The sequence below is a fragment of the Xyrauchen texanus genome, chromosome 49 (assembly GCF_025860055.1).
Source record: "Xyrauchen texanus isolate HMW12.3.18 chromosome 49, RBS_HiC_50CHRs, whole genome shotgun sequence".
Lineage (NCBI taxonomy): Eukaryota > Metazoa > Chordata > Actinopteri > Cypriniformes > Catostomidae > Xyrauchen > Xyrauchen texanus.
The window spans coordinates 1,443,200-1,460,699 of record NC_068324.1 but is presented as its reverse complement, the minus strand read 5'-3'; the positions used below and the strand labels follow the sequence as shown (position 1 = coordinate 1,460,699).

At 42.9% G+C, this 17,500-nt stretch overlaps 2 protein-coding genes across 2 annotated transcripts in view; one reads left to right on the top strand and one right to left on the bottom strand.

Annotated features, from left to right (window-relative positions):
• LOC127640133 (neuronal acetylcholine receptor subunit alpha-7-like) overlaps positions 1-8,148 on the top strand; it is a 36,427-nt gene extending 28,279 nt beyond the window's left edge. Inside the window, exon 10 of the mRNA XM_052122542.1 lies at positions 5,991-8,148. Within this exon, the coding sequence (XP_051978502.1) occupies positions 5,991-6,572 (582 nt within the window). The 3' untranslated portion in view covers positions 6,573-8,148. The remainder of the gene's footprint in view (positions 1-5,990) is intronic.
• A 3,478-nt stretch (positions 8,149-11,626) lies between these two features.
• On the bottom strand, positions 11,627-17,274 carry LOC127640211 (uncharacterized). The gene is made up of 5 exons (XM_052122666.1): positions 17,182-17,274; positions 15,534-15,614; positions 14,938-15,056; positions 11,919-12,102; positions 11,627-11,818 (listed from the first exon to the last, which is right to left on the bottom strand). The coding sequence occupies exons 1-5, from the start codon at positions 17,272-17,274 to the stop codon at positions 11,627-11,629; spliced, it is 669 nt and encodes a 222-aa protein (XP_051978626.1).
• Positions 17,275-17,500: the final 226 nt, after the last annotated feature.

Sequence of the window (17,500 nt, the reverse complement as noted above, 5' to 3'; positions counted from 1 at the left end):
ATGACAGGACTGACACATACTGCGCTGCAGCTGAACACACTCGACTTTCTCTCCCATTAGATACGAGAGTTTGTCTAAGTTATTTATGTCCTGGAATTCAGGTAGAATATGAGCTATTTGTGTAAAGTGAGTGTTTCTAATGGTCTCATATTTACTGCAGTGAGTGAGGAAGTGAAGTTCATCCTCCACAACTCCTTCAGTGCAGTGTGAACACAGTCTGTCCTCTCTGGGTCTCGGTTCTGTCCGTGTCGACCCGTCTCTACAGACTCCTTCAGTGCAGCGTGAACACGGTCTGTCCTCTCTGGGTCTCCGGTTCTGTCTGTGTCGACCCGTCTCTACAGACTCCTTCAGTGCAGTGTGAACACGGTCTGTCCTCTCTGGGTCTCCGGTTCTGTCTGTGTCGACCCGTCTCTACAGACTCCTTCAGTGCAGCGTGAACACGGTCTGTCCTCTCTGGGTCTCCGGTTCTGTCTGTGTCGACCCGTCTCTACAGACTCCTTCAGTGCGGCGTGAACACGGTCTGTCCTCTCTGGGTCTCCGGTTCTGTCTGTGTCGACCCGTCTCTACAGACTCCTTCAGTGCAGCGTGAACACGGTCTGTCCTCTCTGGGTCTCCGGTTCTGTCTGTGTCGACCCGTCTCTACAGACTCCTTCAGTGCAGCGTGAACACGGTCTGTCCTCTCTGGGTCTCCGGTTCTGTCTGTGTCGACCCGTCTCTACAGACTCCTTCAGTGCAGCGTGAACACGGTCTGTCCTCTCTGGGTCTCCGGTTCTGTCTGTGTCGACCCGTCTCTACAGACTCCTTCAGTGCAGCGTGAACACGGTCTGTCCTCTCTGGGTCTCGGTTCTGTCTGTGTCGACCCGTCTCTACAGACTCCTTCAGTGCGGCGTGAACACGGTCTGTCCTCTCTGGGTCTCGGTTCTGTCTGTGTCGACCCGTCTCTACAGACTCCTTCAGTGCGGCGTGAACACGGTCTGTCCTCTCTGGGTCTCCGGTTCTGTCTGTGTCGACCCGTCTCTACAGACTCCTTCAGTGCGGCGTGAACACGGTCTGTCCTCTCTGGGTCTCCGGTTCTGTCTGTGTCGACCCGTCTCTACAGACTCCTTCAGTGCGGCGTGAACACGGTCTGTCCTCTCTGGGTCTCCGGTTCTGTCTGTGTCGACCCGTCTCTACAGACTCCTTCAGTGCGGCGTGAACACGGTCTGTCCTCTCTGGGTCTCCGGTTCTGTCTGTGTCGACCCGTCTCTACAGACTCCTTCAGTGCGGTGTGAACACAGTCTGTCCTCTCTGGGTCTCGGTTCTGTCTGTGTCGACCCGTCTCTACAGACTCCTTCAGTGCGGCGTGAACACGGTCTGTCCTCTCTGGGTCTCCGGTTCTGTCTGTGTCGACCCGTCTCTACAGACTCCTTCAGTGCGGCGTGAACACGGTCTGTCCTCTCTGGGTCTCCGGTTCTGTCTGTGTCGACCCGTCTCTACAGACTCCTTCAGTGCGGCGTGAACACGGTCTGTCCTCTCTGGGTCTCCGGTTCTGTCTGTGTCGACCCGTCTCTACAGACTCCTTCAGTGCAGCGTGAACACGGTCTGTCCTCTCTGGGTCTCCGGTTCTGTCTGTGTCGACCCGTCTCTACAGACAGACTGTGCTCACTCAGACGATACTTTGACAGTAGCTTTCTTTGTCCATAATCTTTAATATGGATCAAATATGGTGCCAATTTATAATCCGTCTTAATTCTGTGGAAGTAGTTTAATTTATGTACCTGAGTGACTTTGTGCTGCCAATCGTGAATGTATTCTTCCTGCGTTATTCTGTCTGTCTGTTTCAGTTTGGCCAATCTGAACTGGATGGATGAATTTAGCTGATATTTTTCTACTAAATAGTGCATAGGGTCACTCTCTGGGTGTCCTGTCCTGTGTGTAAAGGCACAGTGATGGTAATTATCTGGAGGTGTGTCGGACAAATGGAACCAGAATTGAGCTGCTCTCTTCTGGATTTCAGTGAGGAGAGGGAACCGGCCCAGTTCTGCTCTACAGCCCAGATTCGGGGCACTTCTGTGAACTCCCAGGATGTTTTTACAGAATTCTAGGTGGAAAATTTCAACAGGGCTTTTGTCCCAAGATTCATAATTTAATTTATATTTGAGGCCCCAGATTTCACAGCCATATAGGAGTATTGGTTTGATGATGCTGTCGAAGACTTTCAGCCACAGTTTAATGGGGGGGTTGAATTTAAATAATGATTTTCTTATACTATAATATGTCCTACGGGCTTTGTCTGTCAGATCTTTTATTGCCAAATCAAACTGTCCTGAAGCAGAGATTGTAAGACCCAAATAATTATAGTGGTTGACATGATGAAGGATTCTTCCCGATTGTGAATATATATTTATTGCTCAAAATGCGATTTTTTTTTCTGAAAGATCATGACTTTGGACTTCTCCATGTTTAATGGTAAAGCCCAATCTCTGCTATATGTTTCTAAAATGGAGAGGCTTTGATGTAGTCCCTCTTCATTAGGGGACAGCAGCAGCAGGTCAGTCAGCGTAAAGGAGGCATTTGATTTCTCTGTCATCTAAGATCAGTCCAGGGCAAGATGAGTTTTGAAGAGTTGTGGCCAGTTCATTAATATAGATATTAAATAGAGTTGGGCTGAGGCTGCAGCCTTGACGAACTCCCTTGGTCTGATTGAAATAATTGGTTCTTTTGTCATTAATCTTCACGCAGCATTTATTTTCAGTGTACATGTCTTTTATGACATCATATGTCTTTCCTCCGATGCCACTCTGGATGAGTTTCAGGAAGAGTCCGTCATGCCAAACACAATCAAAGGCCTTTTTAAAGTCAATGAAGCAGCCGAATATTTTGCCTTGTTTTGTTTGCTGAACATATTTTTGAATAAGTGAGTGAAGTGTGTAGATGTGATTAGTGGTTCTCTGTTTAGGCATGAATCCAATCTGACATGTATTTAGTGTCTTGTGTTCTTGGATGAAGTTCACTAATCTGTTGTTTATAATGCAACAGAAGAGTTTCCCGAGGTTGCTGCTGACTGTAATGCCCCTGTAATTATTGGGGTTGTACTTGTCCCCTTGTTTGAGGATTGGGGTTATTTGATTTTTCTTCCAGTTCTGAGGAAAGTGTCCTGATTTTAATAAGAGATTGAATAATTTCAGAATAGCATCTTTGAGTTTGGGGCTGCTGTGTTTCAGCATCTCATTACATATTCCATCCAAGCCACAAGATTTGTTATTTTTGAGGGATTTCATCCTGTCATTCAGTTCATTTAAAGATATGGGGGGCGTCCAAATGGTTTAATTGATCTTTTATTGTGTGTTCCAGATTGTTTAGTTGAGAGGTCAGGTGTTTTACTGGGGTTTGGTTCATTTTGTAAATAGAGGTTTCTGAAATGTTCTGTCCAGAGTTTTGGGTTACAGATGGGAGTGGATTTGACTTTTTTTGATTTATCTAAATGATTCCATAAATCCCAAAAGTAGTTTTCATTGACAGCCTCCTCGATCTTGTTGAGTTTAGCTGTCATGTGATCAGCTCTTTTCCTTCTCAGTAGTGACGTGTACATGTTCAGTGTTTGGTGATATGTGGAGCGTGTGTGCTGGTTTGCGGGGTCTGTGTGTTTTTTATTTGATAATGATCGTAATTCCTTTCTTAATGATTGACAATCTTTATCAAACCAATCGGCTTTAATGATTTCTTTCTTTCTCCTGTACATTTGTCTTATTCTCAGGGCTTTGCCGGCTACTGTATGAAATATTTTGGTTAACTGTTCTGTTGCCGAATTGATCCTTGTCTTGTCTTGTCTAAATTTGGTGTAGATAAATGTGTCCATCATATTCTGGACATGAATGCTGTGGAGCTCTGCCTCATACCGTGCAGGACTGTCATTTTTCCATATAAATGTGGTGGGGAGGGAATACAATTGAATGTTCTGATCAGAAGATGGCAGATTTGCTGACTTGTTTATACTCATGACTATATGGCTGTGATCTGAGAAGGGAAGCTGTGACATCACCATGAAGTAGTTGATCTTATTGTGGTCTAGATCTGTAATAGCATAGTCCACTGTGCTGCTACCTCGAGGTGAGCAGTAAGTAAATCGACCCAGAGAGTCTCCCCTCGTCCTGCCATTAACTATATATAACCCCAGACTTTTACAGAGCTGCAGGACGTGTTTCCCATGTCTGTTTATCGTGCTGTCATAGTTCTGACGGGCTTTAGTACAGAGTTGATTCTGCTGTATATGTGCACTATTAATATATTTATCGCCAGCTGAACTAATGTAGTCTGGTTCCTTTCCGGTTCTTGCATTCAGATCCCCCATTAACAGCACAGAGCCCAGAGACTCACTCTCTCTCTCTCTCTCTCTCTCTCTCTCTCTCTCTCTCTCTCTCACACTCTCTCTCTCTCTCTCTCACACACTCTCTCTCACTCTGTATTCACATTAAAATGTTGGAGGTCAAAGTGTTTGTGCTCGTCTGAGACATGAATAAGAATGGACTCTGGCCTGAGTACTGTATTCATTGTGTGCTCTTGAGACTCTCTACCAAACGCACTAGACAAACTCCTGGTGTTACTATGGAACAAACACATATTTCCAGGTTTAACAGAGTGACCATTAATAATTCATTTACATTATTGTTTGTGAAAGATATTTCAGGCCCTCTTGCCAAGGATTGCAATTAATATTCAAGCACCAATTAGGAGGACGAAGCGCACGCCTTTGGAAAACCCAACAGCAATATGGCAATACAGCAAATATTTTGTCGCCTGCATTGATTTAGTCATATTATTGACTCAGCAGATCTTTTACTAATTAACTGGAAGCTTCACAAGAGCGTTAAGTGCTTGTTGCGCTACAGTTAATTCAAACATACTAATTATCACAAAAATGTTATGACCATGTATGTTTTGATAGACGGACGGAGAGACGGACGGACAGACAGACAGACGGACAGATATATAGATAGACAGACAGACGGACAGATATATAGATAGACAGACGGACAGACAGACAGACAGATATATAGATAGACAGACAGACGGACAGATATATAGATAGACAGACGGACAGACAGACAGACAGATATATAGATAGACAGACAGACGGACAGATATATAGATAGACAGACGGACAGACAGACAGACAGATATATAGAGAGACAGACAGACAGACAGACGGACAGATATATAGATAGACAGACAGACGGACAGATATATAGATAGACAGACGGACAGACAGACAGACAGATATATAGATAGACAGACAGACGGACAGATATATAGATAGACAGACGGACAGACAGACAGACAGATATATAGATAGACAGACAGACGGACAGATATATAGATAGACAGACAGACAGACGGACAGATATATAGATAGACGGACAGACAGACGGACAGATATATAGACAGACAGACAGACAGACAGACGGACAGATATATAGATAGACGGACAGACAGACGGACAGATATATAGATAGACGGACAGACAGACAGACAAACGGACAGACAGACAGATAGACAGACGGACAGATATATAGATAGACAGACGGACAGACAGACAGACAGATAGATAGATGGACAGACAGATGGACGGATGGACAGACAGACGGACAGATATATAGATAGACAGACAGATGGATGGACAGACAGACAGATATATAGATAGACAGACAGATGGACGGATGGACAGACAGATATATAGATAGCACACTTAAACTACTGAAAACAGTTTATAATGACCCTCAAACAGAGCTTCGCACATTATTCAATCGCACCCCTTTGCAGTTCATTAATCGGATGAGGTCTTATCACCATTTCAATTGTATTTTGATGAATTGTGCAGCTAATCTAACAGACTACAAATACAATGAGGAAAATTGCAGGGACGTCAAACTTTATGTTTAAAAACTGTTATCAATGAGTTGTGTATAAATCACTTGGATTGTTCTGAATCACGGTTCTGTTTTGTTATGCAGACCCGTGTTCTCCTCCTCAACTGGTGCGCCTGGTTCCTCCGTATGCGACGGCCTGGCGAGGAACGGATCCGACTCGCGTGCAGTAACAAACATCCTCGCTGTGGCAGCGTGTCCAGCGTAGAGCTCTCTGTCAGCCAGGGGGCGCTGCAGCCCACCAACGGCAACATGCTGTACATCGGGTTCAGAGGTATGGAGGGCGTCCACTACACGTCCCCGCACGATTCGGGTGTGCTCTGTGGGCGACTGATGGGCTCCAGTGAGGAGGACGTGTTGTTACCAGGGGCAACGGTGCCAACACTAGGGGGCGGGGTTGGGACTGGGGGCAGGGTTAGTGGAAGCATTGTGGGCAGAGCTATGGAAATGGAACTGGCAAAGATTTTAGAGGAAGTGAAGTACATCGCAACGAGGTTTCGCAACCAGGACGAGGACGAGAGCTTGTGCAACGAATGGAAGTTCGCAGCCGCGGTAATTGATCGTTTGTGCCTCATGGCGTTTTCAATCTTCACAATCCTTTGCACTATTGGGATCCTAATGTCTGCGCCGAACTTTGTGGAAGCAATCTCTAAAGATTTCTTCAACTAAAGTAAAATAAATGATGGGTTACTTTTTTCTTTTTGTAAATTGCACAACAACAAGCAAGCAGCTGTCATCTTGCGCCTACAATGGGAGGGCTCTATGGGATGCTAAGTAGGGCCAGGTGATATAATGTAACGAATATTCACAATATATTCAATGATTTTGAAGGGGATATAAAATTAACCAACATTTCGAAAATCGACCCTAAAGCACTTTTTATTCTGCCATAAAATATCCTAAAGATTGCGTCAATAGACTTCTTTCGCTTTCACGAGTATTAGCGCGATAAGATTGAAATGTGTAATAGCGCTGTTGATTTAAACTTCAGTAGCAAAGATTTGCGTTTCATTTTTTTACATTTCATTCTGAAGTGTACATGGAATTTTCTGCAGAATTTTCATATTAAAATATTTTAATAAGATATATGCTGGTAAATATTGTTACGTATGCACCTACGTATTGCATCTTATAGTTTTCTTGTTATTCTGCTTCTGCTGTGGAAGTCTATGGCACCCCACAGAACCGTATGTAGGAAAATGGTGGAATTTGGCACACTGATAGGTATGGGCATGACTAGCCCCCCCACAAAATTTGGGGTCTCTAACACAAACCATCTAGCGCCACCAAGAGTTCAAAATGTCACTTAGGACATTATAACTTCTGAATTGTAAGTACTAGAAACAAAATAGTTTTTTATTTTGATTTCTTGGGTCATGCCAAGTCTCCACGTATCTAATCATGTTTAGACTCCATCCACTAAATTTCCCCCCCCCACCCACCTATTGTGCAACCTATTGGTCAAAACTTATAAGCATTTGTATTAGACTGAAAATCCTTAAACTAATGTTGTTTTTTCACCACTTTGCTTAAAAGCATCACAGGAATTCTAAATTCAATCTAAATGTTTGCCATTGGTGTACTTGACTATTTACTATTTATTTCATGTATTGATATTTTGTATTCTTTCATGAAACATTTTGAATCTACTTGGCAACCAAGACTGATCAGTTGAAATGAGGGTTCCTCGGACACCCTTTTATTTGAGCTAATACTTAAATAACAAGATAAATTAAATATTATAAAAATATTATTTCGCTATATCGCCCAGCCCTAACCCTGTAAGTATGTGCATCTTTATTACAGTTGTGTTTACATTATATGATAAAATGATTAATAATCTGATCATACATTTTAAATTGACTTTAAACTTTAAATCGATTAGCTTGAGTCATTAAAAGTCGTTGATGGTTTATTAACAGCAATGCAGATATGAATCATCATATTGGTTGTATGTTGGTTGTTTGTGTAACTTGTTTTTATGTGTGTTAAACTGAAGTCTTTTGTGTTTTTAATATACAGTGAAAATGTTTAATCAAATTGATTTACCATGTTATCCAGCTTGACTTCAGAACGTTCCTAAAAACCTGTTTTGGTCAATGTCACACATTTGTTGACATTTGATTAGTGAAATTGTGGGAATGTCACATATTTGTTTTTCATGAGATGTCGTAGCGTTCCTTCCCAAAAACATGACTTTATTATCAGGGTAAAATGATTCAATAAAACTGATTTTGTTGTTGGTCTCAGACTTTTGTTTCCAGAATCATGTTTGATGACGCTTGCGGTTTAGATTTGGAGCGAGTAAACATGAGATTTGCACAACGTTTATTTGATGTATTTTATGTGCAAACACTGTAATTATGCTCTTCGGTACTAAATAGCACATTGTCATTCCATCTTCTGGAGAAGCAGTTTTCCAGTTAGCAACTCTGTAGTTTCAGTGTTATCCCAGTACACACTTTCTTTCTGGTTTTCTGTGCGGAAACACTCTGCACTCAAATACATTTTTCTATTAAAATATTCTGTTTTATGTGACCTGAAGTTTTTTTGTAGGAATAGTTTCAAAAACATCATGATATAGTGTATTTTTATCACAGGATAAGTGTGTGTGTGTGTGTGTGTGTGTGTGTGTGTGTGTGTGTGTGTGTGTGCGCGTGCATGCGTGTGTGTGTGCGTCTGTGTGTGTGAGTGCCTGTGTGTGTGCGTGCGTGTGTGTGTGTGTGTGTATGCCTGTGTGTGCACGTGCCTGTGTGTGTGAGTGCCTGTGTGTGTGCGTGCGTGTGTGTGTGTGTGTGTGTGCATGCCTGTGTGTGTGCGTGCGTGTGTGTGTGTGTGTGTGCATGCCTGTGTGTGCACGTGCCTGTGTGTGTGAGTGCCTGTGTGTGTGTTTGATCTTAACAGAACTCAAAGATTCTCCCTTTTTGTGTTTTATAGAGAAAAATAAATGACACAGTATGGTTTAATGGTAAATACTGGTACTGGTCATAATGGTTTCTTTCGGTCTGGTCCTTGATCTTAGTTTTCTTCCATCCTGGCTCAAAAGCAGCTCAAAATCTTTTCTGCCAGTCTCTCAGTCTTTATAGTTCTGCCGTTTCCCTCCACAAGCGCTCCATAAAGCCACAGTAACAATAACTGAAGGAGATAATATCATATGAATATGAGCTTTCTCACCAGTTTAACTGGCAGGATGGATTATACTTGAGGAACCGACATCGGCAGCCGCAACATCTGGAAGTTTTCCTCAAATCGGTGTCCAGTCCTTGTGAGATTCATCTGGATTTCAGCAGGGGTGAAGCTTTCATCCTGGGGTTGGTAAGGCCAATTAAATTAAACTGGGACAGACACTGTTGTCATAACAGTCCAAATCATCTGGAAGACGTCTATTTTACATTGTTTGTTCATCTGCAATATGTCTATAAGACGTTTCCTCTCGGATGTCAATAAGACGTTCAGCAGATGTCTTTGAGATGTTTCCTCTCGGATATCAATAAGACGTTCAGCAGATGTCTTTGAGACGTTTCCTCTCGGATGTCAATAAGACGTTCAGCAGATGTCTTTGAGACGCTTCTCTCGGATGTCAATAAGACGTTCAGCAGATGTCTTTGAGACGTTTCCTCTCGGATGTCAATAAGACGTTCAGCAGATGTCTTTGAGACGTTTCCTCTCGGATGTCAATAAGACGTTCAGCAGATGTCTTTGAGACGTTTCCTCTCGGATATCAATAAGACGTTCAGCAGATGTCTTTGAGACGTTTCCTCTCGGATATCAATAAGACGTTCAGCAGATGTCTTTGAGATGTTTCCTCTCGGATGTCAATAAGACGTTCAGCAGATGTCTTTGAGACGTTTCCTCTCGGATATCAATAAGACGTTCAGCAGATGTCTTTGAGATATTTCCTCTCGGATATCAATAAGACGTTCAGCAGATGTCTTTGAGATGTTTCCTCTCGGATATCAATAAGACGTTCAGCAGATGTCTTTGAGATGTTTCCTCTCGGATATCAATAAGACGTTCAGCAGATGTCTTTGAGATGTTTCCTCTCGGATATCAATAAGACGTTCAGCAGATGTCTTTGAGATGTTTCCTCTCGGATGTCTATAAGACGTTCAGCAGATGTCAATAAGACGTTCAGCAGATGTCTTTGAGATGTTTCCTCTCGGATGTCTATAAGACGTTCAGCAGATGTCTATAAGACGTTTCCTCTCGGATATCAATAAGACGTTCAGCAGATGTCTTTGAGACGTTTTTGATTTAGAATGATTGTAAGATTGTAAATCAGATCTTTTTAAGCTGTTTAGCAGATGTTAATTAGACGGTGATGCTTTCCAGATGAAAAGATCTAAAACAGACATCTCGGAGACGCACGTGTGCTGAACATCTTATAGACATCCGAGAGGAAACGTCTTACAGATGTAAACACAAACACTATATTTTTATATATCTTATTTTCCAGTAGAAATATCTCGCAAAGCAGAATAACATTAGATATTTAGGCTTCTTTTCAGAGCAGTCCAATCTGTGTTATAAAGAACAACACACTCCATTTATCACCAGACATGGTTTCTGTTTGTATCTCTTTCATTTTCAGGGTTTGGAGACGTTTGGGAGATTCTAAAGAAAAGTGGTTGTTGGGGGTCTGAGTATCTCAGCGAGTATTGACGCTGACTATCACCGCTGGAGTCGCGAGTTTGAATTCAGGGCGTGCTGAGTGACTCCAGCCAGGTCTCCTTAGCAACCAAATTGGCCCGGTTGCTAGGGAGGGTAGAGTCACATGGGGTAACCTCCTCGTGGTTGCTATAATGTGGTTCTCGCTCTCGGTGGGGCGTGTGGTGAGTTGTGTGTGGATGCCGCGGAGAATAGCGTGAAGCCACCTGCTGCGTCTCCACGGTAACGCGCTCAACAAGCCATGTGATCAGATGCGTGGATTGACAGTCTCAGACGCGGAGGCAACTGAGATTCGTCCTCCGCCACCCGGATTGAGGCGAGTCACTACGCCACCACGAGGACATTGGGAATTGACTGTTACAAATTGGGGGAAAAAATGGCCAAATAAAAAAAAAGGAGTACAGAGTCGCGATGACCGTATTTTGACACCTTTCAAAGTTTAAGGTGTCAGTTATTTACATTTGAGTTGCTATGACAGCCAACAACCGCACAAGTTGAGCCTGAACTACATTTTACTCCGACTAACACTTCAAATGTTGGTGCCATCTGGATTAGAGGTCAACAAGTAGTGGATTAGTGGAAACGTTTTTAAAATCGAAGTATAGAATGATACAAAATTCCGTCATCTTTCCTTACTATGAAGGGCTATGTGGCTCCAAAATGATTAAAATCTTGAAATCAGTTTATTGTGCAACCAAAATCCCAATAATAACTATAAAATGTTTAAATTTGGTGCATAACACGGGACTTTTCTTTTGAAATGACAGAGACTTGGCTGCGCTAGTTAAGTATTTACTAAATTATGCTTTTAAAAGCCTATATATATATTCACCAGATGAGGTTTATTGATGATTCATTTAAAGAAAAAAAAAAAAACCGATGGGCATGGATTTTTGTGGATAACCGTTAGTTCCAAAATCCAACTATCAGCAAAGATTAATTGTTAAAAATGATTTACCGGTCCATTTCAAATCTGGATTGCTCGTTTTGGTAGTTTTTATATTGGTTCTTATAGAGGCCAGAACCAGAAAACAGTCCATCGGCAATCAGAATCATTATGGCGCCACCCAGTGGTTGAACAGGAAAACAGGGTTGAGTAACATGGTTGCGTTTATTTCACTGGTTGTGGTGAGTGTTGACATGTGGTATTTTCTGTGATTTCTCCGCTGTGGTCGTCTTCCACACCGCTGGACGACCGCTGACTCTGTCCTGACGCCTCCAGAAAACTTTACACTCTTCTTAGATTTCTGTCACAGAGAAAGAAGTATGGCTCTGGCAGAACATCTACAGTAATATAAAGAAGTAACCTGTTAGAAGTATGTTTAACCATGTGATTTCATATCAAACCTGTTTATCGGTCACTCCTCGCGGATAGCGAGCGATGTCATCTCTCCTTCTTTCTACTTTCTCCCAGTCCTCCTCCCAGAGTTCCCGCCTGTATTCAGATTTACGTGCCGTAATTCGTTGGTAGATCGCCAGGTTTTCGTTTGTCACCTGTAAAAGCTCCTCCCTCCGTTTTTCAGCGTTCAGACTGTAAAGTATGCAGATATGTAGTCATGGTTAATATTGATATATTACTCTGTTGCTGAATACATTGAGCTCTATGGAGTGACCCCATTGCTTCTGACTTTTCAGAGCGTTAGCCAATGATTTTGTTGAATACGCTAGTGCTAAATAAAAAAAGACGACTCTGCAGCACTCTTCGTGTGGAGATCAAAGCGGCACTCAACCCTCGCGTTAAGCAGTGCATTGACGCACCAATGCGACCCCTTACAAACATCGAGAGCTCTGGCAATCTTGCCGTAAATTGGTTGTGAATTCGGTACTCGTTATTTTCAAACTCTTCATTGATGCCAAAGGTTTGCTGCATATTTACCACTGCCAGTGAAGAGCTGAAAACTTCTGGCAAACATTTGCGATGAATCGCAAGCTCATTTGCATGTGAAAATAATGAGTGGGAAATGTGCGTCAAGTTTGCGTCAAGTTTGTCAGAACTCTACATTTTTGTAAGAAAAACCCTGCAGCTATTGCCTGGTTGTCCACTAAAGCCAAGCAGGGTTGAGCCTGGCCAGTACCTGGATGGGAGTCCTCCAGGGGAAAACCAAGTTTGCTGCTGGAAGTGGTATTAGGGAGGCCAGCTGGGGGTGCTCACCCTACGGTCTGTGTGGGTCCTAATGCCCCCTACCAGTGTCTGTGTGGGTCCTAATGCCCCCTATAGTGTCCCCTACCAGTGACGGGGACACTATACTGTAAAAAACGCACCGTCTTTCGGATGAGATGTTAAACCGAGGTCCTGACTTTCTGTGGTCATTAAAAATCCTAGGGCACTTCTCGTAAAGAGTAGGGGTGTAACTCCGGTGTCCTAGCCAAATTCCCCCCATTGGCCCCTATCTATCATGGCCTCCTAATAATCTCCATCCCTGAATTGGCTACATAACTCTACTCTCTCCTCTCCGCCAATAGCTGGTGTGTGGTGGGCGTTCTGGGGCACTATGGCTGCCGTCGCATCATCCAGGTGGATGCTGCACACTGGTGGCAGTTGAGGAGATTCCCCCTATACTATGTAAAGCGCTTTGAGTGCCTAGAAAAGCACTATATAAATGTAAGGAATTATTATTATTATTATTGGTATGTGGTTGCTACGTTGTTCCTTGTAGTTGCTAGATGGTTACTAAAGGGTACTGTGTTTTTTCATGTTGCTATGCAATTGCAAGGCTGTTCTGGGTGGTCGCTAGGGGGTTCTGAGTTCTAATTACTACCAACAAGAAAGCCTAAATAGACCCTGCAACCCTGGCACCATGACACTGTAGATGTAAACATCCAAGACACAACCTGGCAACTGACCTGCACAGCTCAGTGTTTGTACATGACTAGAATACCTCATGTTTGATGGGAGAGCGGGTTATGTGTCTCTCAATAATTCATAATGCCTTTGTCAACAGCCGAGCAAGCATCAATTATTCAAGTTGTCAGTTTGAGACAGGAAGATTGGGAGATGACATCAGTTAGGGTTAACCCTAAACCTAACCCTAACCGCTCTGAGAGATAAAGAAAACTGAAACCTATCACTTATAAACACAGGGAGGTAAACCTCCAAACAAGGTCACCATGTTAAACACTGGATGGTTAAAGCTGCTGTTTACTCTGTATGGGAAAAGATGTTTATTTTGTATGTTTAAGCACATCCACACTAATCCACTTTCAGTTTCCCATCCTCATCGGTTATGGTATGCGGTAACGGAGAGCGTTTTCTAAATGCTCTGATTTCGGAAACGCAGGTCTAGTGTGGATGAGAGGCGTAAACGAAAATGTATTGGTTTGGTACAGTGGACTAGTGCGCTAGTGCGCCTCTTGAACCCAGGGGAGTGAGGTTTACACACTGCACAGCTGCCTACCAGCTGCCTACTGTTACACTCACCCCCCTAAATCTCACTCCCATCCGGGTCACGGCACCACTGTAACCGGACCTTCTCTACCCGCTCTGAGCAGGATTCGAACCAGCGTATCCAGCATCGGAAGCAGGTGCGCTAACAAGGAGTCTAAAGGCTACAGCCTCTAGCGTCAGTCACTAGTGCTCCTGTTGAGCCCAGGGGAGTGAGGTTTACACACTGCACAGCTACCTACCAGATGGCTACTATTACACTCACCCCCTAAACCTCACTCTCATTCGGGTCACGGCACCACTGTACCAGTCCTACTCGACCCTCTCTGGGCAGGATTCAAACCAACGTCTCCAGCATGGGAAGGGGGTGTGCTAACAAGGAGTCTAAAGGCTACAGCCTCTAGCGTCAGTCACTAGTGCTCCTCATGAGGTCAGGAGAGTGAGGTTTATACACACTGCACAGCTATCTACCAGCTGGCTACTATTACACACACTCCCTAAACCTCACTCCCATCTGGGTCACGGCACCACTGTACCCAGACCTACTCGACCCGCTTTGAGTGGGATTCGAGCCAGTGTCTCTAGCATGAGTGGCAGGCACGCTAACAAGGACTCTAAATACTACAGCCTTTAGCGTCAATTGCTTGTGCACCCCTTGAGGCCAGGGGAGTGAGGTTTAGACACTGCACATCTACCTACCAGCTGGCTACTGTTGCACCCACCCCCCTAAACCTCACTCCCATCCGGGTCACGGTACCACTGTACCCAGTCCTACTCGACCCACTCTTAGCGGGATTCAAACAGGCATCTCCATCATGGGAGGCTAAATGGAGGCTAAATGCTCCGGTCTCTAGCGTCAGTTGCTAGTGCGTCTCTTGAGGCCAGGGGAGTGAGGTTTAAACACTGCACAGCTATCTACCAGCTGGCTAAAGTTTCAATCGCGTTCTCTGAAAACAAGATAAAATATATTTTTTTGTCGCTCACCTGTACTCTGAATAATCGTTCCGGTGGTCCACGAGACCTTTAGATTGCGTGATAGTAGCTAGTCTGCCTGCCAGTAGTTTATTATCTCTCTCTACGATAGCCAGTCTCTCTTCCTGTACCTGAAAACACCATAAAACATTTGTTTATTTTTTATAGCCACTTACAGTATATCCACTATACCCAGCAGTTGTTATGAGTGCTAATCAAAGGTGATATATTGATGACTATTATTCCCTTACGAACAAGTACTGTAGTGGTACCACGTCCATGTTACTGTACTTTGATACAGTACATGATACTGAATAACTATGATATATTTACATACGTAGGGGTAAGTTTAACGCCATAATTACTGATGCTATTAAATGCAGGTACTTTAAATGTAACTACAATGCAACAGCATCTATGAATGTAATAATTACATCATATCCAATTCTTAAGTACACAGTAATTAAATAAACCTAATATAAATTGGTTTTAAATTACTGTATTTTAATCTCACTACAAATGTACACATTAATCAGTTAAAATGGTATTTGTGGGTGCAGTAAAATACATTTGGGTCTATTTTCTTGCGATACATGATATTAACAGACCTGAAGTTTCTTCAGTTTGAGCTGGATATGTGCAGGTGTTTGAATGCCACTGGTGTCCACCACATGTTTGGCACCTTTCACCTTAGAATTGAAAACATTATAATTAAATTGACTATATCATATTCATGTTGTGATTTCAGCAGGAACACTTGTGCTACTGTACATGCAGAATTGTCTAATAGCACATTAAGTCTATAAAAATAATTACAAACTTTAATGTTACTGTTTAATAAATTGTTTAGTGTCAGTCTGATTAACTCTCTCTGTTATGGACCCATTTTGAAAGCACTTTTTTAGTTGTTTTTCTTCATTATATTTTGTCTCAAGTTACCTTATATTATTTATTTATTTATTTATTTCAGAAATCCTGCTAGTAAACAAATATTATAGCCCTACTATAACACAATATCTGTAGATAGAAGCTTTTCATTAACAAAATAGTTTGCCTTGACCCACTTGTCAATGAAGTTGAGTAGTCCTGGTATATTGAATAACCCTTTTTCCAAAACCCCTAAACCAAGACCAACTTTATCAATTGTATCTCCTCCTAGATGTTTCAAGCTACACCCACCTAACTTGGCACAGACCTTCAGAATGTTCTGATTCGTGCTGCTAAGACTTTTCTAATGGATCAAAAAAGTTCCATCAGAAATCAGGTTTTCGCAATTTAGACAATTAAAATTCGAAAACATACCATTGATTTACACTGACAGAATGTCCAAATGGTCCAAGAATATTCAATACTCTATCCATCCATCCACCCAAACATTCATCCATCCATCCATCCAAACATCCAATCCCATCCGATTCCATCTATCCATCCATCCATCCATCCACCCAAATATCCAATCCATCCAATTCTATCCATCCAATCCCCTCCGAATCCATCCATCAGTCCATCCACCCAAATATTCATCCATCCATCCACCCAAACATCCAATCCATCCATCCACCCAAACATTCATCCATCCAATCCCATCCGATTCCATCCATCCATCATCTATCCATCCATCCCTCCATCCAAACATTCATTCATCCATCCACCCAAACATCCAATCCCATCCGATTCCATCTATCCATCCATCCATCCATCCACCCAAATATCCAATCCATCCAATTCTATCCATCCAATCACCTCCGAATCCATCCGTCAGTCCATCCACCCAAATATTCATCCATCCATCCACCCAAACATCCAATCCATCCAATCCCATCTGATTCCATCCATCCATCATCTATCCATCCATCCCTCCATCCAAACATTCATCCATCCATCCACCCAAACATCCAATACCATCCATCCATCCACCCAAACATCCAATTCCATCCATCCATCCACCCAAACATCCAGTTCCATCTGATTCCATCCATCCAAACATTCATCCATCCATCCAAACATTCATCCATCCATCTACCCAAACATCCAGTTCCATCCCTCCATTCAAACATTCATCCATATGATTCAATCCATCCATCCATCCATCCATCCATCCACCCAAACATTCATCCATCCATCCAAAAAATGTGTTTGATGACTAAGGACGTGTGGTGAAGCTGCCCAAACAAGTTTTAAAGCAATTTTAACATAATCGCTAAAGAAACAAATACACACACACACACACACACACACACACACACACACTCAAACCTTGCTGCGGTGGTCTTCATATCGCGTCTGGTCCAATTTTTGCTGCAGGTATTTGTTGGTTGCAGGTTTCAGCGGCTGGTATGATTTATGCATCACTTTGCTTCAGTTTGTGATGGTATATAATGCTTCTCAAATCTCAACTTAGAATGATGATTCCCCTTAGTTTCAGAGCTCAGAATGGCTCTCTAGTACTTCAGATATTCAGGATCTGTTGAGTATTGCACTGTGGAAATTGAGATGGTATTTGGAATGCTGGTCCGATATTTCCCTCAGCCCACTGGCTGGCGACACGGACTGCCTCCGGGGAGGGGGCTGTTAC